This window comes from Microcaecilia unicolor, chromosome 1, assembly GCF_901765095.1.
Source record: "Microcaecilia unicolor chromosome 1, aMicUni1.1, whole genome shotgun sequence".
Classification (NCBI taxonomy): Eukaryota; Metazoa; Chordata; class Amphibia; order Gymnophiona; family Siphonopidae; genus Microcaecilia; species Microcaecilia unicolor.
Window position 1 is genome coordinate 620585139 of NC_044031.1, and position 27536 is coordinate 620612674.

A 27536-nucleotide genomic window follows, 5' to 3' on the forward strand; every position below is an offset into this window, starting at 1 on the left:
GAGATAAGCTATTCACCCCAAGGGCTGAAAAAATTACTACTACTACTTATCATTTCTATAGTGCTACTACACATACGCAGCGCTGTACGCTGGTAAGACAGGGTTTTGAAGAAAACAGATTCAGAACTCATTACTATCAAGAAAATGTGTCCTCTACAAACCTAGAACAAGAGGTCAAGACGAGAGAGACAGCTTCAGTAAAAAGGCTGATTAAAGCTGGGGGAGCTGGAGGATCAGAAGAAAATAGATAGCTCAGAATTTATACTATAAGGAGATAAGGATGGACCTAAGCAAAATATGTTTTCACATACTGATGAGGTACTGGCACTACTGATGGTAAAGAAAGCTCTGGGACCTGATGGTGAGGTATTAAGTATACCCTTCACAGCTCTGTTCAACTTCTCAATGAAAACAGGAGAAGAGCAGATACAGTATCATTCCACAAGGATGGGAACAAAGAGGAAGTGGAAAACTCCAGACCTGTAGTGATAGACAACATAACAGAAGCACTTCTGTAGGGTAGATTAGTATTTACAGGATCACAGACACATGATTTCACAAGGGAAAAATCTTATCTTGCCAAACCAACATAATATATTTTTTAAATGACGTTAAGAGTAGATCTAGAGTGGGGGTAGGGGTGGGAGAGCAGTAGGTGTGGCCAATATGGATTTCATAAAGGCTTGGATATTATTTCGCATTGACTGGTGAACAAACTAGTAGTCAGCCTGGGAGTTGAAAGAAAGATTGTAAACAAGGTGAGAAGTTGGTTGAGTAACAGGACTCAGAGAGAAGTAGTCAGCAGGGTTCTGGTTATGAGAAAGTGATCAGTGGAGTACAACAAGGATTGGTGCTAAGTCTAGTCCTCTTCAATATCTTTATAAGTGATATTGGGAAAAACATGAAAGGGAAGCATACGGCTGTTTAGAGATGATATGAAATCCGTATTTCAGATGGAGATGAAATAAAATAAATGTGTTTTTATATATACAGAGCCTTGTAAAAGTCTTCATACCCTTGTACACTTTTCACATTTTGCTGTCTAAAAAATACAATTCTAAATGCATTAAAGTAGGAGTTTATTTCGCTGATCTACACAACATACTCTACATTTCCAGCATTAAAGAAAAATTATAGAAATATTGAGAAAATAAGTAAAAATAAGAAACTAAAGTGTCTGACTATGTAAGTTCACACCCCTTGATTCAGTGTTTGATGGAAGCCCATTTTGCAGTCATGAGATGTTTTGGGTAAATGTCTATGAACTTTGCACAGTAGAATGGAGCAGTTTTTGCCAATTCTTCTGGGTTGACTAGCTGGCGTTCTTTCAGGTTGGCTGGAGATTGTTTGTGAACTGTAATGTTTTGCTACTGATTTCCCAATGGATTCAGATCTGGGCTTAGACTGGGTCTTTCAATGACATTCACTTTCTTCTTGCTGAGCCACTCAATTGTTGTGTTTGCTTTGTGCTTAGCATCATTGTCCTGCTCCCCTGTCTAGGTCTACGGCAGACTGGAGCAGTGTTTGTCCGGGTTCTGCCTTTGCTTTCCACCATCCATCTTTCTTTTGATCTTCAGAAGCCTCCTTGTCTCCTTGCTGCAAAGCCTCCCCACAGCATAATGCTGCCACTACCAGGCTTCACTACCAGAATGGTGTTAGCGAGATAAGATGCTGTGATTGTTTTATGCTGAAACCATTCCCAAGCAATGAAGATCTCAATAGACACCACTCAAATAAATAATGTCAACCGTGCCCATAAAACTAATACAATTTCTACAAACATCAAAATGATTTTTATATTTTTATATATTTTTTTGACTTTGGCAATGCTGCAACTCAATTGTATCAACTTTGCCAATGAGCATTACACATCAAAATCAGCACTGGTCAATGTTTTAAATTTTTAACTTTTGGTTTTCAAGTTTATAGCTCTTCATTGATAAAAATATGTACTCATTTTGAAGCAAGAAGTCGACTAGGGGATACTGTTGCGACATGGCACATGTTTGACAGATTAAGCAGCCAGACCCAACCGTCTTCTATTCAGTCTCAGTCAGATACAGCATCTGCAAAACATGTGCCATGTTGGAACAGTATCCCCTAGCCGACTTTTTGCGTCAAAACAAGATGAGTATATATTTTTTAGGTAAAAATTTTAAAAATTGAGCAGTGACGATTTTGATGTGTAATGCTCAATGGCAAAGTTGAGACCATTGAGTTGCATTGCCGAGGTAAAAAAAAAAACCCCACATAAAAATATAAAAGTCATTTTGATGTTTATAGACATTGTATTAGTTTATGGGTACTTGGTTGAAATTATGCGTTTGTTTTATGCTACACATATCAATGAGCATTGAGGCCAAAAAGTTCCACTTTGGCCTCATCAGACACAAATCCTTCTACGTGTGTGCAGTGTCCCTTAAGAGTTTCTTTGCAAATGCTACGTGGCTTCTCATATGGCCTTTCTTTAGTAGTGGTTTCCCTCTTGCCACCCTCCTATTCATGTCATGTTTGTTAGGTTATCTTGAAACTGTTGAACAGACAACATTTTCTCCAGTTTAAACCAGACCTCTGTAGTTTTAAAGTAATCTTAGGCCTCGGTGTCCTTTCTCAGCAGTTTTCTTAATACATGGCTACTGACTCTGGAAAGATAGCCTAACTGAGACAGCATCTTGGTGGTTCTAAACTGTTTCCATTTTACAGTGATGGACCTGACAGTGCCCTGAGGATCTTCAGAAATGCTAACATTTTCACGTGCGTTTCCCCATCTTTATCTTTGTATAACTTTATCCTGGAGTTCTTTTGACATTTACATGTTCAACATGTTTAGAACTTTGCTTCAAATTCACTTCATTCAACAGAAACAGCTCATGTGGTCGTCCAGGAATATTTCAAGCAGGTCAGCTACTGTGATTAGTCACAGATGTGCTATCTAACTTATTATGGGCCTTGTTAAGATATTTTTTTAGAAAACAGTGCTGATCTGAGTCATGATGGCAAAGGGTGTGAAGATCTATGCAATAAAGAGTTTGGGTTTTTTTTTTTCCATTCTTAATTAGTTTTTGAAAATATATGTGAACTTTCAGAGGGAAGAGCCATGTTAGTCTGGAGCAGTGAAAATGCCAGAGGCAGGTTGCACTTTATAAACCAACCAATTTATTGAGGCCTGAACTTTTCAGGCCTAGAAACCATGGAGGATAAAGATATTTGACGATGGTTGGTTGGGTGGGTGGGTGGGGAGAGAAGATACAGAGTATGGAAAGGGCTTGTAAAAGTAGAGGGTAAAGGGTGGAAAAGGAGTGATAATAGCAGCATGGTTCATCTAACTACCAACTGTGCTGGGTGAGTGAAACCAGGGCAGGATGATATTAGAGTAGGTAAGTCCATTCACATCCCTAGTGGGCCTTGAAACTATTGTCCCTCTTTAGGCTTAGGGTGGTGGATCAAGCTTTATGATGAGTTCCAATTCTGCACTTTCACTCTGGAGCATCACTTTGAAAGTGTATGTAACCTGGCTCTTGCTGGAGGTGATGTATTGGATGTCAATCCCATAGGGCCTTGATCTTTGCTGTCAGTTCTTGAGTCAGGTTTTAGGATATCCCTAAAGGAATATGCATGAGAGACCTTTGCATTCCTACTGCCTCCATTGTATGCCAGTCTCTCTCATATATATTAATTGGGGGGTATTCTGAAAACCTGACCTGTTGGCGGGGAGTAAATACCACTGCCATAGGGTATAGAAAGAATTTGTAAAAATCTTTGAAAGGGGTTCTAGTAGGCAAGGGGTCAAAGGGAGGAATCGTATGTCTCAAGACACTGACTGCCTAATCAAACTGAGGAAACTGCACTGCTCCAAACTCAGAAAAATTCCAGTACAGTCCAGACCAATGAATAAATAAAACCTTTATTTTGAGGCTTTCACTTAAGACATTTACAGAAGAAAATGGCAAAAGTGCAGAAATCAGACTCAATTCACAAAACATCAGGGGTAGAATTTGCAAAGGAGGCAGGCTTTTCTGGTAACTCCTTTGTCTTTTTGCTGGTTTGGTACCGAGTGGGTCCCTTATCCTGGTCTCCTCACTAGATCTCTTGGGGCAATGTCACCAAATGAATTAGTTGTGTTCTTACCTTGACTGTAAAGAAAGGATATGTGGAGTATGATCTCAGCTTTTCAAATTTAATGTTAACACTCATCTTGCATTGGACCAAAGAGTAGGCAAGAGTCCATAAGATGCAAAATAACACAATAAATGATAGCGGATAAAGACCTACACGTTCCATCCTGTCTGCCCAACAAGGTAGCTAGAGCTGCTGTCACCACTCTGTGTGGGCCCCAGTCACCCATGCTTGAACACTCAAGTCTCCACCATGCCAACCATATATAGGCAGCCAAACATTATGGAGTCTTGATTCTAACCACATGTCTTCCCCAAGTATTGCTGACAGTATTCAACTTACCAGTCAAGATGTCTTCCCTTCCCTCCCTGAACTGCACAGCACCCTCGCTTGCAGCATGTGACAATAAAGTGATCTACAACACTGGAGTTCCCGAAGCTTCACCTGTCTTTTGCGGGATATAGACCGTAGAAAACTGTCTGGCATCGGCCTCAGTTCCCCCTTGCTGGATTTGGCTAATCTTCTTTCAGTCTTTGCCATTTATGGGACACAGACTCATGTATAGGCAACTTATCTGGGTGTGTTTGAAAATTCCTTTTAATCAAACCAGTAACTCCCAAATCAATGGGGAGTATTTCTGTACTTTCTGCCGTATTTTCTTGGTCTCTGACTGCATTGCTTGGTACTTGAAGATCTTCTCTTTCTTCGTGTGATACACAAAATAAAGATTTATTTGCTTGTTTATTGGATTTTATTTACTGCCTTTATGAAGAGATTCACTTAAGGTGGTGTACAGCAGATACAGCTTGACATAAAATTAAAAATTTTGTGAACAGCATAACAATAGTAAAATAGCCAAACATAAGCATAGATATAATCAATGAGGTAAACTTGGAAATGGTAAATTGAATCCTAGTAATAGGACTACCATGATACAGTATCAGAAAAGTCCAACAGTACAGTTCCCCCTTCCTGGAAAAGGCCCTCAGTTGCCTCATCCTGAAGAAGCCCTCTTTGGATCCTTCTGTACTATCTAATTATATGCCTATTTCTACCTTGATCTACCTGTCAAAACTTGCCAAGAAACTAGTTTTCTCTCAGATTCTTTAGCACATTAAGCATTCCCACGTACTCCACCTACACCAGTCAGGTTTTTAGACCCAGCCATAGCCCAGAAACCCTTCTAACAGCTCTGATTAATGAACTCTATAGTGCATTCAAGAGTGGAAAAGTGGCCTCGACAGACTCTCTAGATCTCACCTCGGTGTTTGACTGGGATGACCCTGGCCTGCTACTATCTTGACTGTCTGACTCAGATATGGCTGGGACTGTCCTTCAGTGGTTTGCCTCCTACCTTTCCAATTGGTTCAAACATGCGTGGGATAAACATAAAGGAATCCTGCTCAGAAGGAATGGATCCTAAGGAGCTTAGACGAGATTGGGTGGCAAAGCCGGTGGTGGGAGACGGAGATGGTGCTGGGCAGACTTATACGGTCTGTGCCAGAGCCGATGGTGGGAGGCGGGACTGGTGGTTTGGAGGCGGGGATAGTGCTGGACAGACTTATATGGTCTGTGCCCAGAAAAGGACAGGTACAAATCAAGGTAAGGTATACACAAAAAGTAGCACATGTGAGTTTATCTTGTTGGGCAGACTGGATGGACCGCGCAGGTCTTTTTCTGCCGTCATCTACTATGTTACTATGTTACTATGTCTTATACTGTATCATTACCCACTTCCAGCTCTTTCTCACATTTTCTGCCATGTGGTGTGTCTCAAGGCTCTGTTTTAGCTCACCTCCCATATTTCTCAGCCTTCTGGTGACCCTTATTCAAAAATCTTTCTATTACTGCCTACTTCTATGCAGATGATATTCTTATTAATTTCTTGGCCATCACCTTATTCTTAATCCTGCCAAGACTGGTGTGTCTTGGATCACTGGTTGGTCCTTTCATCCTTCCATTACTCCCACTATTCATGCTACATCACTTTAGTGGACACTTAGGAGTACATCTCAATCAACAATTATCCATTGACTTACAGGTGGCCACTGTCATTAAATCTCATTTCATAGTTTCCTTGATAAATTGTCCTGCTTGACCCTTCTCTATTTATTAGTCATCTCTCAACTTGACTATTGTAATGTAGTCTATGCCAGTCTTAGTGCTGGTTGGATAAACTTTTACAATCTGTCCCAAACCTTGCTATTTGAATTCTATCACATGCAAGGAAATATGACCATATTACTTCCTTATTGATCCATCACCACTGGCTCCCAATTGCTTTCATGATCCAATTTGAAATCCTTATCCTAGCCCATAAGGCCCGCTTTGCCAACACCCCAGCTTACCTTGCCTCCTTAGTCACACCATATACCCCAACCCGAGTTCTCCAATCTGCTCAAGATGCTCAATTGAAGGAAATGGTGAGCAGACCACAAAAAGACTGCAGAAGTCCAAAATAATACAAAAACACCTTTATTATGCAACAAGAGTGGACTGTTTTCAACAGAGAGCCCAACTTGGCCAAGATTTGCCAAATGGCTGCTTCAGGGGCTAAAATTACCACATCAGGTTGTAAACAGGCATGTACCAGATCTGACTCAATTGTAGTCTTTCCCTACTCACAGGGCTATGCCATGCTGTGATATTTTGAATAAGTGTTGGGACAAGGTTCCTATTTTTTGTCTTCAGCTGAGATGCTGGGCATGTTCATATTGGACTTTTCATATCGAATGACCTCTGACGCAGGCGCTGGTGTGCCGAAACACGACCCGTGTCGGGTCATTGATGTACAAGATTGAGTCTTTGATATACAAGATTGATCTACGCTGTGGAATAAAAGGACTTGTCCTGTTTTTGAAGGCTCTTGGTACTTTTCGTGCTTTGGACTGTGTTCTGTGCTTTGAACCCTCTATGTGTTGTTCAGTGGCCTTCTTTTTGGCATATCAGGTTGGACGTAGATGGAGACTCTTATGATTGCAGGCCCAGTTCTGTGGAATTCCCTCCTACACAGCTTACATTCAGTACACCATTGCTATCAGTTAGAAAACAGCAGATAGCTCATCTTTTTCAACCAGTCTCTTCACATTAATAATGCATGTGCAATGTAATTTATGATCTATCAGAACTTATGATATGAATCATTTAGCAGCAAACAGATTTAAGTTTATATGGACTTCGCTATGTCCGTCTGTTGTAACTGTTTTTTTCTTTTATGTGTCATTATCTAAGTTTTTATTGTTAGCTGCCTGGATTTGGAGATAGTGTGGGATAGAAGAATTTAAAAAGAGATTTAGCAGAGTGGAGGAGTAGCCTAATGGTTAGTGCAGTGGCCTGAGAACCAGAGGAACTGGGTTCAATTCTCACTGAAGCTCCTTGTGACTCTGGACAAGTTAGTTAACCCCTATTCTCCCAGGTTCAGGATAAGTACCTATATATAATATGTAAACTGCTTCAATTGTAACCACAGAAAGGCAGTATATCAAAATCCTAGTGGTCAGATTTTTGTTGTCAATTATAATTGAAATTGGTAATTTGGACTTGAGCCGTTTTAACACGGATATTACTGTATACTGAGGAAGGAGAAATATTTGTAGCAGAAATGGAATCCAGGGTTTAGGCAGAGGAATTTGGAACTTTTAATTGATTGTGTTTAAGTTCAATCTTCTATTTTGGTACTAATGGATAATGGAAAATGTGGTGGGCAATCATATTATATTAGAAAAAGGAGAGACTGTTATGTGAAAAACATTGCTCATTTTACTTTCAATAGCACACGATGAATATGGCCTCTCTACCAGTGTGTTATTTTAACTGCGTGTAATAAAATTGATCTCATTAGGGATTCTGTGGGAGAAAGGCAGCTGGGATTAGATGCATAACTGAATGTGCCATTTTCCCTCTGGGATATTCTTTGGCTCTTCTATGGTGGGTAAATGAGGGGAGGGGGTCACCGTTAACAAGTCTTTAAAAGTTGAAAAGGTTGATCAACTAGAATTGGAAGTTTTACAGTTCAGATTAATTACATCCAGTTCAACGTCAGATTGGTGTATTAGTGATTTTAGACCACCAGGGGACGGGGGAGGGGTAGTGGTTATTGATTTTCCAGAATTCCATAGACTTCACAAAGTCAAAGGTAGCCTCCTTTTCCACTGTCCTCAAGAGTTTAGGTTAGTCAGCTCCCTTATAGGAGGGATTGGATGCAATTATCTTCTTGTAATTCTTCCGGAGAGACATTAATAGATTTTTGTGCCTTTGCTAATTTGATTTGGTCTGATCATGCACTTAAAGAATTTGTATAAAGAGTTCAGTTGATGGACACAGGAAATCTTAGGCCAGAGATTAAGCATGGTCTAGGTCCGGAGTAAGATACTGGAAGTACAGTTTGGGAAGGGGGTACTTAAAGTTAGATATTTTTTCAGTTACCTGCACAGCATCTTCCTTGTTACACTTGGAATGATACTTTACAAATAACTCTGGATACAGTAACTCCTTTAAGATTGAAAACTCCAAGGAAAAGGGTGTGCCCTTGGTATAATACTAAGTTACAAGCCAAAAAGAGGGTGTGTAAGGCACCATTAGAGCCTCTGGCAAGAGACGAGAGCTGTACATTAGTTTGGCAAATGATAAAGGAAGAGAAGAAAATTTATGATACGTCCTTAATTGCAGGTGGAAAGAAAAATGTGAGAGAACTTTTCAAAGTGAGTAAAACATTTTCTAGAAAATCTGGCCATTTTTCAGTTGATACTCTTAGAAGGTTTTGTGCATTTCTTTCAAGAAAAAGTGGAGAAATTACATCAGAATATTAATACGACTACTTGTTTGACACACACTACTAGAGCTGCTTTATGGTGGGCTCTCAGTAAATTGTTACTATTTTTTTTGTTCTTTTTTGTATTGTTGTACCATGTTCAAAGATAAATGTGAAAATTCATTAAGGGTAATTTCAACATGGTTCTTATCCAGAGAGTTTATGGCTAGATAAATCAGGTTATGGACTAGTTTTGCTTCTCTCAACTTGGACAGATCATTCTTACCCCTCTATGGAAAGGAGATACGTCAATGCTTCAGTTGTCGACCAATCACCAACCTTCCAGTTTTGGTGGACATCACTGACGTTCCAGACATATTTATCTGACTATGACATTTTAGAGGCAGGTCAATTAGGTTTTCAAAGTTTATACAGAACTGAAATGGTTGCAATGTAATGATAAAGGCCAACAAGCTTTTGTAATGCAGTTAAATTTGTTGGTGACTTTTGACCTGGTCGCACATGCCCTACTGTTACTGCACATAAATTCTACTGAAGTGGATGGTGATGATGTCAGGTGCTTTACAGGTTTTTTGGAAAGTAGAGTGTTGTCGGTGCACCATCAAGGATCACTCTCATCCATTGCATTTGCTCATTTAGTCCTTACTCCTTAGGTAATAGTTCATATTCCTATGCTGACTATTTTCCTCTGATTCACTATGTAAATTTATCCACCGTGGATTTGAAGCCAGTCCAGGACTGTCTCTGTGAGGTTGCCAGATGGCTTTCCGAACATCATCTGATATTAAACCCGGATAAGACAATGTCGCGTGCACGAGGACCTTGGCACACTGTCAGGCTTCTTCCCCGGGAGCACTGGTTTCGTGAGTCCTTGGGCCACTACCGTGGAGCGGCAGTGGCAGGCAAGATCACCTACAAGGTAGAGATGAGACAAGACTGGACCGGAACTCCGGACTGGAGTTCTACACCGGAACACTCGGAACTGGAACGCACCGGACGGGTGCGCACTGGAGTGGGGCCCGCTGGACTGGACACCCTGGAGTGGCCCCACTGGACAGGAACATACAGGAGTGAAACCCGCTGGACTGGAACACACTGGAGCGGAACCCGCGGAACTGGAACACCCTGGACCTAGGCTTCACCTACACTTGACTGCCTTCCCCCTCGGGTTGAGCCCTCAGGTTCTGGCAGCCGGTAGGACTTACAGGAACCGCCGGAATGAAGGTCCAGGAGTGCCCCCTGGCCCCTAGGCGATGGCAAGGCAGACAGGCAGGGAATGTCCGGGTTCTGGCAGTAGGCAGGTTCAAAGCAATGGTCACAGAAGGGCTGGAAACCCACAGAACAGAAGGGCTGGAAACCCACAAAGCAATAAACACAGAAGGGCAGAAAACCCCCAGAGCAATAAACACAGATGGGCAGAAAACCCACCGAGCAATAACCACAGAAGGGCTGGAAACCCACAAAGCAATAAACACAGAAGGGCAGAAAACCCACAGAGCAATAAACACAGAAGGGCAGAAACCCCACAGAGCAATAAACACAGAAGGGCTGGAAACCCACAAAGCAAATAACACAGAAGGGTAGGAAGCCCACAGAACAATAAACACAGAAGGGCTGGAAACCCACAGAGCAATAAACACAGAAGGGCTGGAAACCCACAAAGCAATAAACACAGAAGGGCAGAAACCCCACAGAGCAAAAAACACAGAAGGGCTGGAAACCCACAAAGCAAATAACACAGAAGGGTAGGAAGCCCACAGAACAATAAACACAGAAGGGCTGAAAACCCACAGAGCACAAGACAAGGAAAGCAAACGGTGCTAACAGCACACTAACCTCGGGACCTAAGGCACTGCGGAGGAAATGGCAATGCAAAGGCCAGGACTGTAGTCTCCAAGTCACTAATAAAGCTCATCAACACCAGAGCCACAGCTGCAGCAATCACCTTGCAACCAAACAGAGGCTTGACACACAAAGCAGTCATCCCATAGGAAGAAACAGCGGGAGCCATCTTGGATACTGGCAAGGAGGAGGAAGCGGCAGCCATCTTGGAAGAGGCAAAGCCCACACAGGTGAGATTCAGTAGGGCAATCAGCACACAGAGCCAGAGAGAAACTAAGACAGAGACAGACACAGAGACAAGCAGAAGCCAGCACAGCCACTGACTCCCAGAAACAGGGTAAGTATGAGGGTGGTCACGGCCACAGACGTGACAGTACCCCCTCCTCAAGACCCCCCTCTCAGTCTCCCTGAGGAGGTCAGGTGTCCAGGGGTAACTGTGGTGAAACCTTCTGATCGGTGTCAACCCCCAGACATGGATCACTGGACTGGAAGTCACAAAGAAGTTCAAAACTGGCAGACAGGAGCGGAACTTGTCAACAGGAGGCTCCTTCCAATCACCGCTGGGCCAACTCAGGAACTTGGATGCATCAAGAGGAACCATGTTCAAAAGGAACCCTTCTCTGAGGGAACCCAGACTGAACTCAGGAAGCAAACCGGGACTGGGACCCGGACTAGAGTCAAGAAGCAAACCGGGACTGGAACCCAGGCGTGCGTCAGGAGCTTGACTGGAACTGGAACTCAGAGCAGGCTCAGCATCTTGGCTGGAAGTGGAACTAGGAACGGACTCAGCATCTTGGCTGGAACTGGAGCTCGGAGCAGGGTCAGCATCTTGGCTGGAACTGGAACTTGGAACAGAAGTTGAACCGGGACTGGGACCCGGACTGGAATCAGAGTCTTGACTGGAACAGGAATTCTGAACAGGAGTTGAACCGGGACTGGAACCCGGACTGGAATCAGAAGCTTGACTGGCAGGACCCCTCAAACTGGACTCAGGAGCTTGGCTGGGAGCGCCCCGCGAACTGGACTTTAACTGAGGCTCGGTCTGAAGCACCACTCGAACTGGCCTTAGGAGCTTGATAGGAGGTGCCCTCTGGACTGGAAGCGGAGGTGCCACCTGAACCACCCTGTGGACTGGCATCGGAGGCTTGGTTAGAAGCCCCCCTCGAACTGGACTCAGTGGCTTGACTGGACGGGTCACTTGAACAAGAACCGGAGACTTGACCCGAAGCGCCACTTGCACAGGAATCTGAGGCTCCATCGAAGGCTTCCCTCGGACTGGACTCGGAGACTTCAAAGGGCGTGCCACTTGAACGAGGACTGGAGGCTCGACCTGGAGCGCCACTTGCATAGGAATCTGAGGCTCCGTCAGAAGCACCCCACGGACAGGACTCAGAGGTTTCAGAGGGCGTGCCAGTTGAACGAGGACTGGAGGCTCGACCTGGAGCACCACTCGAACAGGAATCCGAGGCTCCATCGAAAGCCTCCCTCGGACTGAACTCGGAGCCTTAAGTGGCATCGTTACTTGGACTTGAATTGGAGGTTCAGTATGAAGCATCCCCTGGACTGGACTCAGGCTCTTAAGCGGCCACGCTACTTGAACTGGGGTCAGGGGCTTGGTAGGAAGTACCCCTCGGACCGGCTTAGGAGCTTGGCTGGACTTGACATCCCGAACAGGAGCTGAACTGCGAGGGGCACCCCGATTGTTCTGTACCACCCGCTGGGAAGCCCCGAGCGTGGGCCTTCCACAGCGTATTCGTTCAGCCTCCGCTTCTGGAGTATCCCGCAGGGCTGGCTCCTCGAGAAGTCTGTAGCGGTATTCATAAAGCTGAGTCAATGGATCAATATCCGAAACTGGGCTATGGCGGACCCTACACCTCTGGAGACGCTTTCGCTCAGCTGCCGCTTCCAAAGTATCTCTCAGGGTTGGATCAGACAAAAGTTTCTTCCGGTAGTCGCGGAGGGTCAAAAAACGATTCACAGAAAAAATTGGGTTGATATAGGGATCGGACCACAAATTTAGGACTACCTCCGGATGGTTCGTGAGGAACTCGGACATGGACGGTAGTCCCCGCTGGGCGGATGATCTTGCCGGACTCATGGCTTTTGCATTCTGTCGCGTGCACGAGGACCTTGGCACACTGTCAGGCTTCTTCCCCGGGAGCACTGGTTTCGTGAGTCCTTGGGCCACTACCGTGGAGCGGCAGTGGCAGGCAAGATCACCTACAAGGTAGAGATGAGACAAGACTGGACCGGAACTCCGGACTGGAGTTCTACACCGGAACACTCGGAACTGGAACGCACCGGACGGGTGCGCACTGGAGTGGGGCCCGCTGGACTGGACACCCTGGAGTGGCCCCACTGGACAGGAACATACAGGAGTGAAACCCGCTGGACTGGAACACACTGGAGCGGAACCCGCGGAACTGGAACACCCTGGACCTAGGCTTCACCTACACTTGACTGCCTTCCCCCTCGGGTTGAGCCCTCAGGTTCTGGCAGCCGGTAGGACTTACAGGAACCGCCGGAATGAAGGTCCAGGAGTGCCCCCTGGCCCCTAGGCGATGGCAAGGCAGACAGGCAGGGAATGTCCGGGTTCTGGCAGTAGGCAGGTTCAAAGCAATGGTCACAGAAGGGCTGGAAACCCACAGAACAGAAGGGCTGGAAACCCACAAAGCAATAAACACAGAAGGGCAGAAAACCCCCAGAGCAATAAACACAGATGGGCAGAAAACCCACCGAGCAATAACCACAGAAGGGCTGGAAACCCACAAAGCAATAAACACAGAAGGGCAGAAAACCCACAGAGCAATAAACACAGAAGGGCAGAAACCCCACAGAGCAATAAACACAGAAGGGCTGGAAACCCACAAAGCAAATAACACAGAAGGGTAGGAAGCCCACAGAACAATAAACACAGAAGGGCTGGAAACCCACAGAGCAATAAACACAGAAGGGCTGGAAACCCACAAAGCAATAAACACAGAAGGGCAGAAACCCCACAGAGCAAAAAACACAGAAGGGCTGGAAACCCACAAAGCAAATAACACAGAAGGGTAGGAAGCCCACAGAACAATAAACACAGAAGGGCTGAAAACCCACAGAGCACAAGACAAGGAAAGCAAACGGTGCTAACAGCACACTAACCTCGGGACCTAAGGCACTGCGGAGGAAATGGCAATGCAAAGGCCAGGACTGTAGTCTCCAAGTCACTAATAAAGCTCATCAACACCAGAGCCACAGCTGCAGCAATCACCTTGCAACCAAACAGAGGCTTGACACACAAAGCAGTCATCCCATAGGAAGAAACAGCGGGAGCCATCTTGGATACTGGCAAGGAGGAGGAAGCGGCAGCCATCTTGGAAGAGGCAAAGCCCACACAGGTGAGATTCAGTAGGGCAATCAGCACACAGAGCCAGAGAGAAACTAAGACAGAGACAGACACAGAGACAAGCAGAAGCCAGCACAGCCACTGACTCCCAGAAACAGGGTAAGTATGAGGGTGGTCACGGCCACAGACGTGACAGTACCCCCTCCTCAAGACCCCCCTCTCGGTCTCCCTGAGGAGGTCAGGTGTCCAGGGGTAACTGTGGTGAAACCTTCTGATCGGTGTCAACCCCCAGACATGGATCACTGGACTGGAAGTCACAAAGAAGTTCAAAACTGGCAGACAGGAGCGGAACTTGTCAACAGGAGGCTCCTTCCAATCACCGCTGGGCCAACTCAGGAACTTGGATGCATCAAGAGGAACCATGTTCAAAAGGAACCCTTCTCTGAGGGAACCCAGACTGAACTCAGGAAGCAAACCGGGACTGGGACCCGGACTAGAGTCAAGAAGCAAACCGGGACTGGAACCCAGGCGTGCGTCAGGAGCTTGACTGGAACTGGAACTCAGAGCAGGCTCAGCATCTTGGCTGGAAGTGGAACTAGGAACGGACTCAGCATCTTGGCTGGAACTGGAGCTCGGAGCAGGGTCAGCATCTTGGCTGGAACTGGAACTTGGAACAGAAGTTGAACCGGGACTGGGACCCGGACTGGAATCAGAGTCTTGACTGGAACAGGAATTCTGAACAGGAGTTGAACCGGGACTGGAACCCGGACTGGAATCAGAAGCTTGACTGGCAGGACCCCTCAAACTGGACTCAGGAGCTTGGCTGGGAGCGCCCCGCGAACTGGACTTTAACTGAGGCTCGGTCTGAAGCACCACTCGAACTGGCCTTAGGAGCTTGATAGGAGGTGCCCTCTGGACTGGAAGCGGAGGTGCCACCTGAACCACCCTGTGGACTGGCATCGGAGGCTTGGTTAGAAGCCCCCCTCGAACTGGACTCAGTGGCTTGACTGGACGGGTCACTTGAACAAGAACCGGAGACTTGACCCGAAGCGCCACTTGCACAGGAATCTGAGGCTCCATCGAAGGCTTCCCTCGGACTGGACTCGGAGACTTCAAAGGGCGTGCCACTTGAACGAGGACTGGAGGCTCGACCTGGAGCGCCACTTGCATAGGAATCTGAGGCTCCGTCAGAAGCACCCCACGGACAGGACTCAGAGGTTTCAGAGGGCGTGCCAGTTGAACGAGGACTGGAGGCTCGACCTGGAGCACCACTCGAACAGGAATCCGAGGCTCCATCGAAAGCCTCCCTCGGACTGAACTCGGAGCCTTAAGTGGCATCGTTACTTGGACTTGAATTGGAGGTTCAGTATGAAGCATCCCCTGGACTGGACTCAGGCTCTTAAGCGGCCACGCTACTTGAACTGGGGTCAGGGGCTTGGTAGGAAGTACCCCTCGGACCGGCTTAGGAGCTTGGCTGGACTTGACATCCCGAACAGGAGCTGAACTGCGAGGGGCACCCCGATTGTTCTGTACCACCCGCTGGGAAGCCCCGAGCGTGGGCCTTCCACAGCGTATTCGTTCAGCCTCCGCTTCTGGAGTATCCCGCAGGGCTGGCTCCTCGAGAAGTCTGTAGCGGTATTCATAAAGCTGAGTCAATGGATCAATATCCGAAACTGGGCTATGGCGGACCCTACACCTCTGGAGACGCTTTCGCTCAGCTGCCGCTTCCAAAGTATCTCTCAGGGTTGGATCAGACAAAAGTTTCTTCCGGTAGTCGCGGAGGGTCAAAAAACGATTCACAGAAAAAATTGGGTTGATATAGGGATCGGACCACAAATTTAGGACTACCTCCGGATGGTTCGTGAGGAACTCGGACATGGACGGTAGTCCCCGCTGGGCGGATGATCTTGCCGGACTCATGGCTTTTGCATTCTGTCGCGTGCACGAGGACCTTGGCACACTGTCAGGCTTCTTCCCCGGGAGCACTGGTTTCGTGAGTCCTTGGGCCACTACCGTGGAGCGGCAGTGGCAGGCAAGATCACCTACAAGGTAGAGATGAGACAAGACTGGACCGGAACTCCGGACTGGAGTTCTACACCGGAACACTCGGAACTGGAACGCACCGGACGGGTGCGCACTGGAGTGGGGCCCGCTGGACTGGACACCCTGGAGTGGCCCCACTGGACAGGAACATACAGGAGTGAAACCCGCTGGACTGGAACACACTGGAGCGGAACCCGCGGAACTGGAACACCCTGGACCTAGGCTTCACCTACACTTGACTGCCTTCCCCCTCGGGTTGAGCCCTCAGGTTCTGGCAGCCGGTAGGACTTACAGGAACCGCCGGAATGAAGGTCCAGGAGTGCCCCCTGGCCCCTAGGCGATGGCAAGGCAGACAGGCAGGGAATGTCCGGGTTCTGGCAGTAGGCAGGTTCAAAGCAATGGTCACAGAAGGGCTGGAAACCCACAGAACAGAAGGGCTGGAAACCCACAAAGCAATAAACACAGAAGGGCAGAAAACCCCCAGAGCAATAAACACAGATGGGCAGAAAACCCACCGAGCAATAACCACAGAAGGGCTGGAAACCCACAAAGCAATAAACACAGAAGGGCAGAAAACCCACAGAGCAATAAACACAGAAGGGCAGAAACCCCACAGAGCAATAAACACAGAAGGGCTGGAAACCCACAAAGCAAATAACACAGAAGGGTAGGAAGCCCACAGAACAATAAACACAGAAGGGCTGGAAACCCACAGAGCAATAAACACAGAAGGGCTGGAAACCCACAAAGCAATAAACACAGAAGGGCAGAAACCCCACAGAGCAAAAAACACAGAAGAGCTGGAAACCCACAAAGCAAATAACACAGAAGAGTAGGAAGCCCACAGAACAATAAACACAGAAGGGCTGAAAACCCACAGAGCACAAGACAAGGAAAGCAAACGGTGCTAACAGCACACTAACCTCGGGACCTAAGGCACTGCGGAGGAAATGGCAATGCAAAGGCCAGGACTGTAGTCTCCAAGTCACTAATAAAGCTCATCAACACCAGAGCCACAGCTGCAGCAATCACCTTGCAACCAAACAGAGGCTTGACACACAAAGCAGTCATCCCATAGGAAGAAACAGCGGGAGCCATCTTGGATACTGGCAAGGAGGAGGAAGCGGCAGCCATCTTGGAAGAGGCAAAGCCCACACAGGTGAGATTCAGTAGGGCAATCAGCACACAGAGCCAGAGAGAAACTAAGACAGAGACAGACACAGAGACAAGCAGAAGCCAGCACAGCCACTGACTCCCAGAAACAGGGTAAGTATGAGGGTGGTCACGGCCACAGACGTGACAGACAATAGCTTCCTGGGTAACATGACATAGTCCTTGAGCTATCCTTAATTACAACATTATTTGATAGGCAGATCGTTCCAGTGCAGTCTTTCAGATACCTACGTGTGATTATAGACTCTGCTCTCTCTTTCAATGATCAGATATCCAATGTTGTGAAAAAACTTTAATTCCTTCGACAATTACGCGCCATCAGGAATTCTATAGAAAAAGAATCCCCATATACTCTAGCATATTCTTATATTATAACACAATATGATTACTGTAACAGTATTTATACTGGCATTATGAAAACTAACCTAAAACGTTTACAAACTATTCAGAATATAACTGCCCGTATTATCTGTCGAGCCTCAAAATATGATAGGACCACTCCTCTCTTACACTGTCTTCATTGAATTCCGATAGACTTCAGAGTAAAATTTAAAGTTCTTATTCTGACACATAAAGCGCTTTATATAGCAGCCCCATCTTACCTTGCAACCCTAACTATTCCACACACACCGACGCGAACGCTCCGTTCACTTACAGACAATAGACTAGTTATACCCCCACCTTCAAGGGCTAGATGGGAATCAACCCATGCATCAGCATTCTTCTTTTTATCCCTAGCATTATGGAACTCTCTACCACAGTCAATTAGGTTAGAACAATCATACTCCCTTTTCCGTAAAGCTTTGAAAATTCATTTTTACCAAACGGCCTTTGATATTTAAAGCTACATTTTAGTAGGAAGACCACACAGGTACCTAGAGTGCTTTAGACTGTTGTAAGGAGATGTTAATATTAGGTTATTATGTATGACTGTATTGAGAATGAGTGCTTGTGTTACTATCTTTGGTGTGGAAGTTTTGTTTGTTCTTTCCTATCATACAATGGAATTCCTAGTTTCAATTAATTTGTGTTGTCATTGTACAATTTTTTGACTTGTAAACAGTTCTGACTTGCTATGCAGTAAGTGACGGTATAGTAAATAAATAAACGATAAATGATCTGTTTGGTCAATGGCTCAAGGAGTCACTCTGGTCTCCCTATTATCATCCATTCTATTAACTTGTCTCTGTCCTCTAGGTGAGATTCCAAAGTCTCTAAGGATTTCATATTACATTTCTGCAGATGATATTTTGTTACTGTTTCTCCCACACTCCCCGCCCAGTCGGCCGCGGAGGAGGTGTTGAGTTACTACTCTCACCCGCCTGTAGTTTTCAACCCCTCCTCCTACCGCAATCTCACTGCTTCTCATCCTTTGCAGTTCACTCCGTCCGTCTATTGTACCCGCTGCCACTCAGAGTTGCAGTCATTTACCGCCCCCCTGATAAATCTCTCTCTTCCTTCCTCACTGACTTCGATGCCTGGCTTTCTGTTTTTCTTGATCCTTCATCTCCGTCCCTCATTCTCAGAGACTTTAACATACACGCTGATGACCCATCCGACTCTCACGCTTCTCAGTTCCTCACTCTAACTACCTCCTTCAACCTCTAGCTGTGCTCCATCACCCCTACTTACCAAAATGGCCATTGTCTTGACCTCGTCCTCTCCTTTTCCGGCTCACCCTCCAATTTCCATGCCTCAGCCCTTCCTCTCTCTGATCATCACCTGATCACCTTCACACTTCTCCACCCCCCTCAGCCCCGCCCAACATTAACCACTACTTCCAGGAATCTCCAGGCTATTGACCCTCCCACCTTATCCTCTAGTATTTCTAATCTCCTCCCCTCCATCATGTCCTCCGAGTCTGTCGAAGAGGCTGTCTCCGCTTACAATGCCACTTTCTCCTCTGCTCTGGACACCCTCGCACCATCCATCTCCCATCCCACAAGGCGTACTAATCCCCAGCCCTGGTTGACCCCTTGCATCCGTTACCTTCGCTCCTGTGCCCGATCTGCTGAATGCCTCTGGAGGAAATCTCACACCTATTCAGATTTCCTTCATTACAAATTCATGCTATCCTCCTTCCAGTCCTCCCTATTCCTTGCCAAACAGGACTACTACACCCAATTGACCAATTCTCTCAGCTCTAACCCTTGTCGTCTCTTCGCCACCCTTAACTCCCTCCTCAAAGTGCCCTCCGCTCCCACCCACCCCCCTCACTCTCTCCTCAATCACTGGCTGACTACTTCCGCGACAAGGTGCAAAAGATCAACCTTGAATTCACTACCAAGCCACCTCCTCCTCTTCACTCTTCAACCCTCTTCCTCAACCAACCAACCAACTCTTTCTCCTCCTTTCCTGATATCACCGAGGAGGAAACCGCCCGCCTTCTTTCCTCCTTGAAATGCACAACTTGTTCCTCTGATCCCATCCCCACCAACTTACTTAACACCATCTTTCATACTGTCACCCCTCCATCTGTCATATCCTCAACCTCTCTCTCTCCACTGCAACTGTCCCTGACACCTTCAAGCACGCCGTAGTCACACCTCTCCTCAAAAAACCATCACTTGACCCTACCTCTCCCTCCAACTACCGCCCTATCTCCCTCCTACCCTTCCTCTCCAAAATACTTGAGCACACCGTTCACAGTCGCTGCCTTGATTACCTCTCCTCTCAGGCCATCCTCGATCCACTTCAATCCGGTTTTCGCCCTCTACACTCGACAGAAACAGCACTCTCTAAAGTTTGTAATGACCTGTTCCTTGCCAAATCCAGAGGCCACTACTCCATCCTTATCCTCCTTGATCTATCCGCCGCTTTTGACACTGTCAATCATGATTTACTTCTTGCCACACTGTCCTCATTTGGGTTCCAGGGCTCTGTCCTCTCCTGGTTCTCCTCCTATCTCTCCCACTGCACCTTCAGAGTACACTCTCATGGATCTTCCTCCACCCCCATCCCGCTGTCTGTTGGAGTTCCCCAGGGATCTGTCCTTGGACCCCTTCTTTTTTCAATCTACACCTCTTCCCTGGGCTCACTGATCTCATCTCATGGTTTCCAGTATCATCTTTATGCTGATGACACCCAGCTGTATCTCTCCACACCAGACATCACCATGGAGACCCAGGCCAAGGTATCGGCCTGCTTATCCGACATTGCTGCATGGATGTCCAACCGCCACCTGAAACTGAACAGGGCCAAGACCAAGCTTATCGTCTTTCCACCAAAACCCACTTCTCCTTTTCCTCCACTCTCGATCTCAGTTGATAACACCCTCATCCTCCCCGTCTCATCTGCCCGCAACCTCGGAGTCATCTTCGACTCCTCCCTCTTCTTCTCTGCGCATATCCAGCAGACAGCCAAGACCTGTCGCTTCTTCCTCTTTAACATCAGCAAAATTCGCCCTTTCCTCTCTGAGCACACCACCCGAACTCTAATCCACGCTCTCATTACCTCTCGCCTTGACTACTGCAACCTACTCCTCACTGGCCTCCCACTTAGCCATCTATCCCCCCTTCAATTCGTTCAGAACTCTACTGCACGTCTTATATTCCGCCTGAACCGATATACTCATATCACCCCTCTCCTCAGGTCGCTTCACTGGCTTCCGATCAGATACCGCATACAGTACAAGCTTCTCCTGCTTACCTACAAATGCACTCAGTCTGCAGTCCCTCATTACCTCTCTACCCTCTTCTCCCCTTACGTTCCCACCCGAAACCTCCGCTCACAGGACAAATCCCTCCTCTCAGTACCCTTCTCCACCACCGCCAACTCCAGGCTCCGCCCATTCTGCCTCGGCTCTCACTATGCGTGGAATAAACTTCCTGAGCCCCTACGCCAAGCCCCCTCCCTACCCATCTTCAAATCCTTGCTCAAAGCCCACCTCTTCAATGTTGCTTTTGGCATTGAACCTTTATACCTTTCAGGAAATCTAGACTGCCCCAATATGATTGCCCCTACTTGACTGACTGTACATTTGTCCATTAGATTGTAAGCTCTTTGAGCAGGGACTGTCCTTATATGTTAAATTGTACAGCACTGCGTAACCCTAGTAGCACTTTAGAAATGTTAAATAGTAGTAGTAGTAGTAGTAGCAATCACAATCGAATAGTTCACTTTTTTGATACAATTTTTCATTGGATGCAGATAAATATTCTATAAAATTGAACCTTGAAAAATGATGCCTTATGAATAAGTGGGAAATGTAATACTTTTCTATCATCTTACCCTACCATTTTGCCCCCATTTGCATGGAGGCAGGGATTTGGGTTGTGCCCTTGAGCAACAAATCCCTGTAGTTCTCTGTGCTAGGTTCTTTCAGAGCACAAGTCCAGTTCCCTGTGTCTTATGGGATTCTTTCTATTGGCTTGCCTTGTTCTCTGTGCAGGCTGGGCTTGTTCCCCACCCCCACCCCCACCCCCCACCCCCATCAGGTCTGTAGAGTTAGTCTGCAGCATGTCTCCTCTGTGAACTGAAACTGCCTATGCTGTATTCTACTGTATGACCCCCTTCAAGCTACTGTGACTCTATCAAGATTTCACCAGTGTGAAAGTATAAACAGCATTACTCTCAGCATGTTGTTGAATGTAGATATAATATATGAGTATTTGCCTGTATGGAGGAGCTAGTCTTGTTCATCTGAAGCCCCCATGCATCTTCCTTCTTCCTCTTACTGTTTCCATTGTTCTCCTCTCTCTCTCAGAATGACCATCCTTCCGCCCACTGAGAAGCTGAAGACGCTGTTGCAGAAGTTGACTCAGTTCCATGAGAAGTTCGTCAAGGAATATTCCTAAGAAGGACAGTGTCTACCACCCAAATAAACCAAATAAACCAAACTAACCAATCAGGGAGGGATCTGCTGAGGGCCATCACTGAGGAGCAGTGAGGGAGGAAGCCAGGCAGCAGATGGGCGAGGGACAGGTGTATATATATATATAGGTTTATATCAATAAATAATCTGGAGTTGTGACCATGGGAGGAGGGGCAGGGTAGAGGCCATAGTCCAGGGGTGGGTCAAGCTATGATTTGGAGTGCTGTTTGGGGGCAGTGGTTAAGAGGGAGAGAGGGAGTTAATGGTAATTTTTCTACTAAAGTTTCTTCCATTGACTTCTCAGGGAGACTGATTCTGCTGGATGTCACTCCCCCACACCCTACAGGGCTGGCGCTACCTGTGATGATATTTGGGAACCAGTGGGCTGGAGGGGAGCTGAAACTGTGGCACTGTGGGGACTGGAGGTGTGTCACACTGCACTGAGGAGGAGCTCCCCACAGGGTTTTAGTAACATTGGTTTGTGACAATCACCAACCAGCAGGGATCCAAGGTGTGTGAGGTCTGAATGATTCACCAGAGTATCCCAGTGCCTGTGATAAAGCGGCCACAGAATGGTTTTAGCTTTTCTCTTTTTCCTGTTGGTTGTAGGATTAGCTCTGTGGTTAATCTGTATCCATAACTTCCCTAGGATCAGTGTCACTGAGAAGGCTCCCAGTGATGACTGGGGGAGGGGGGGGGGGAGGAGGACGAGGGTCACTGAGCCCAAATTAGCATGTAAACAAATTTATAATCCTATCAAGCCAGCAACGTACAGTATGTGTACCCAAAACATGGGGTTCCAAACTCCCTTCCCCAAAGAGCTGACACACAGAGCTTGAGGTCACAGAGGCCACACAGTGAGTCAGGAATGTTTCTTAGCCTGGGTAGCAACAGGAAGTGAGCCAGGATGGCACAGGCAGAGACAACAGGGTGCGAGCCAGATAAGCAGTGGGGAGGGCTTGTTTGGCTCCTTGGAGGATTCCCTGTACAGAGGGACCCTGTCTAGTTGTCAGGTCAGAGCACAACATACATAGAACAGAATCAGGACAAGCCATGGAACTGGACAGTGTGCTGTCTCTTTAATTAGCACCAGAAGGAGCAGTACCTCTGAGGTCAGGATTTGCTAGTCCCATCAAAACAAGTGATTCTGCCTTAAAGCTCCCTCTGTGCCCAGCGGTCTCCCTTGCTGCACCAGTGGGTGGTCATTGGCTTTACATTTAGGGCTCTTCCCTGCATCAGGGCAATAGAAACACCTCTGCACCTTTACTCACTTCTGTGCCCCAGATCCCAAGATCATGTACCAGTGCCACCTCTAAACACTTAGCCACTTCTCCATACCAGTGGCCACTACCCAGAAGCAGTACCTACTTCCCTGGACCAGTGGCCATTACCCAGAAGCAGTGTCCACTTCCCTGGACCAGTGACCACTACCTGGAAGCAGTGCTCGTGCCTCGAAGCAGTGTCACTTCCCTATACCAATGACAACTGTCTTGAAGCACTGCCCATTTTTTCCTATGCCAGTCCCTCATATTTGCAGTGTATTACTCTGTTCAAGGTTAACCCTTAGAGGACAGGCATGTCCTGGGGACCTCCCACGTAGAAGGAACTCACAAATCTATGAAGAATAGCATTTATCTATGCATTTGAATTAAACTTTTATCTTTACATGCTCTATAGGAGTCTCTAATGGTTGTAAAAATAAAGATTTTAGCTATTAAATTAAAAAATTAAGCTTTTTAATTGTTGGTGTTCATAATAAGGGCTCACTTTACTAAAGTATGCTATTGTGTAGCACATACAACCTGCAGTAAGTACATGTGTTCATGGATATTAGAATTTGCACTTTACAAAATCTAGCCAAAATTTAGTTTACTATTAATGGAAAACGTGACTTTATTAGTTATAGAATAGACTCAAAAGTGAAAGAACACTTGGGCGTCCTGGAAAGTCTCTTCTGCTGTATGGAGATATCTGAGGATAACACTCAGCACCTGTGCACAGTCCTTGCTCTTTCGGAGGTGATGATACTATGAGTAACACTCAGCCTCAATGCACAGTCCCTGATGCTTCATGGATTACATGTGATAACAATTCTCAGCCTCTGTGTACTGTCACTGAGGTTTCATGGGTGATACATGAAGATAGCACTCAACCCTTACGCAGAGTGCCTGCTATTTCATGGGTAATATGTGACAGTAACACTCAGGCCCAGTGCACAGTGCCTTTGTTCAACAGCAGATATAGGACAGTAACACTGATCTGTTTCATGGAAGATATCTTGGTGTAACATTCAGTTCTAGTGCACAGTCCCAGCAGTTTCATGGAAGATAATTGCAGTAATTTTTGACTGTTCACGGGCAATATGTGAGGATAACACTTAGCGCCTGTGCACAGTCCTTGCAGTTTCATGGGTGATACCTCACCCCTGTACACAATCCCTGCTGTTTCATGGAAGATATCTTGGTGTGATACTCGGCCCTGTGCACAGGGTAATGAGGATAATAGGGCAGGAAGGTACCTACTTGTTAGCAAATATAGATCATACCTTATGCTATGAGTTTATCTTGTTGGATAGACTGGATGGATAGTACTGGTCTTTATCTGCTGTCATCTACTATGTTACTATGTTAGGTGTCTATGGGGCTCATTTTCAAAAGAGAAAAGTGTCTAAAAAGTGGCATAAAGCATCATTTGGATGTTTTGCATGTCATAACGTTGATATCGGTATTTTTGAAACCTGTTTTTCTATGCAGTTCATCGGCAGTGTGTACAAATCAGAAGGCAGCATGTCAGGGGCGGGATTAGGGTGTCAGTAACAGTTGGCCATTTTTCTGCTATAATGAAACAAACAAAAATGCCCAGGACTAAAACTAAGATGTTTTGAACTAGACTTGTTTTAATAAGCCACAAAAAAGTGCCCTAAATGACCACTGGAGGAATAAAGGAATGCCCCTCACCTTACTCCCCCAGTGGTCAATGATCCCCTCCCATCCCTGAAAGATATAAAAGAAACAGAGCATAGAGTTGGTTGGCAGTTGGTGCAGTGCAGTGTGGAGAAGGGGACCCAGGTCCATAATCCACTCTAACTGTTTCACTTGTGGTGGAATGTGTCAGCCCCCCCCCCCCAAACCCACCAAAAACCTACTGTACCTACCTATAGGTGACACTTGCAACATAAGGGCTATTGTAGTGGTGTATAGCTGGGTACAGTAAGTTTTTGGTGGGTTTTGGAGGGCTCACTATGGAATATAAGATGTCCGTGGCGAGATGTGTACCTGGGACCTTTTATGTGAAGTCCACTGCAGTGCCTTTAGGCAGTGGCGTAGCAAGGAGGGCTGCCACCCGGGGCGGTTCACCGTTGCACCCCCCCCCCCGGGTGCAGCACGATGACACCCCCCCTCGGCGCATCAACACCCCCCCCCCGACCCAGTGCCTACCCTCCTCAGCTCCCTCCAACCAGCTCCTGCACCCTACCTTTAAAGAAATTTCGGAAGCCGTGGAGAGGCGAGGCGAGGCGCAGCGCTTCGTGCCTGCATGTAAAAAAAGCGTGAATCATCATCGGGCCTTCCCTCACGCTGTCTGTCCCGCCCTTGCGGAAATAGGAAGTTGCGTCAGCGGAGGGCGGGACACAGTGGCATTCCTGGCCTGGATGGCACCCAGGGCGGAGCGCTGATGCGCCCCCCCTGGGTGCAGCGCCCCCCCACTAGATGACACCCCCCCGGGTGCACGCCACTGGTGGGGGGTGCCGTGGCGCGTGCCTGCTCCTCCGAGTTCGCTAAACTTCGTTGATTCGCTGCAGCTCCCTCTGCCCCGGAACAGGAAGTAACCTGTTCCGGGGCAGAGGGAGCTGCAGTGAATGAACGAAGTTTAGCGAACTCGGAGGAGCAAGCGCGCGCCGCGGCACCCCCCAGCAGCATGCACCCAGGGCGGACCTCCCCCAACCGCCCCCCCCCTTGGTACGCCACTGGAGGGACAGACCGCATGAAGGAAGGCCCGATGATGATCCATGCTTCTTTTACATGCAGGCGCAAGGCGCTGCGCCTCTCCTCTCCACGGCTTCCGAAATTTCTTTAAAGGTAGGGTGCGGGAGCTGGTTGGAGCCGGAGGGAGCTGAGGAGGGTAGGCATTGGTCGGGGGGGGGGGTTGATGCGCCGAGGGGGGGAGCTGGCAGGGAGCACCCCCCCGAGCTGACACCCGGGGCGGACCACCCCTCCCGCCCCCCCTTGCTACGCCACTGCCCTTAGGGAGCCCTACTGCTCTGCTGGGAAGTCTGTGTGGTCAGTCTACTAAGAGTGCTGGCTCCTCCTACATCCCAGTGGTTTGATTTTGTGTGTTTTTCACTTGGATTTTTTTTTTTATGAAAATGGTACCAAAAAGATAAATGCACAGAGCACAACAATGTCTAGCAAATATCTATTTAAAAAAGACAAGACATTTTGCTGTTTTGAAAATGGCTATATTTGCCACCTGGATTCTGGAAAGTTTTGAGCAAAATGTCCAAAGCTGGAACTTGGATGTCATATCAAAAATGCCCCTCTTGGTGTTTTTATAAAATGGCTTCACAAAATCCTGCAGCTGCATTAAAGGCCCAGACATTCCACCTGCACAAAATCATGTATGAGTGTATAATATATGTGATCATCCGTGCTCTACACAAACTCCTTCCCTGAACATGCCTTCTGTACAAGTCCACGCCAGCTTTCATCCTGTGCGCTTTTAGGTATGATCTAATTTTATAACAGCCCAGTGATATGCGTAGCTCAGTATTTTACATGTGAAAACGATCTAAAGTTACTGTCGTGCAATGAGTGGAGGAGTAGCCTAATGGTTAGTGCTGCAGCCTGAGAACCAGGTTCAATTCCCACTGCAGTTCCTTGTGATTCTGGGCAAGTCACTTGACCCTCCACTGTCCCAGGTACAAAAACTTTGATTGTGAGTACCTCTATATAAACTGCTTTTGTTTTGCCACAGAAAGGCAGTATATCAAATCCATTCCCTCTATGTGATGGAAACACCTAGTCCCTGCTGTTCTGTGATATGGGAAGGCAGTGATCTGGGCCCTGGCAGCAGGGGTCATGGGCATCTAACCACCTATCAAAAATTATTAAACTAGATGGAAGCTAGGAGAGAGTAGGCCCTTGGGCACTGCCCTATTGCCCTAACAGTCAGTTCCCCTTGAGTGGAAGAGTAGTCAAAAGATTAGTGCAGTGGACCTTGATCCTGGCAACCTGGGTTTGATTCCCACTGCAGCTCCTTGTGACCTTGGGTAAGTCACTTAACCCTCCATTGCCCCAGGTACAAAAACTTTGATTGTGAGCCCTCTAGGGACAGAGAAAGTACCTTCATATAATGTGTACATGGAGTGATACTATAGAAATGATTAGTACCAGTAGTAGTGTGAAGTTACCACTCAGAACCCTGTGCACAGCTGCTACTGCTCCGTGGGTGTT

At 46.9% G+C, this 27536-nt stretch overlaps 1 protein-coding gene and 1 long non-coding RNA gene across 6 annotated transcripts in view; both read left to right on the top strand.

Moving 5' to 3' along the window:
• GPT (glutamic--pyruvic transaminase) overlaps positions 1 to 23822 on the top strand; it is a 137879-nt gene extending 114057 nt beyond the window's left edge. For all 5 annotated transcript variants that reach the window (XM_030220321.1, XM_030220313.1, XM_030220304.1 and 2 more), the window contains one exon: positions 21979 to 23822. In XM_030220321.1, coding sequence (XP_030076181.1) covers positions 21979 to 22069 — 91 coding nt within the window. In that variant the 3' untranslated portion in view covers positions 22070 to 23822. The remainder of the gene's footprint in view (positions 1 to 21978) is intronic.
• On the top strand, positions 362 to 18134 carry LOC115481222. The gene is made up of 3 exons (XR_003943903.1): positions 362 to 373; positions 5554 to 5558; positions 17991 to 18134. It is a non-coding gene; the product is annotated as an uncharacterized LOC115481222 (long non-coding RNA).
• Positions 23823 to 27536: the final 3714 nt, after the last annotated feature.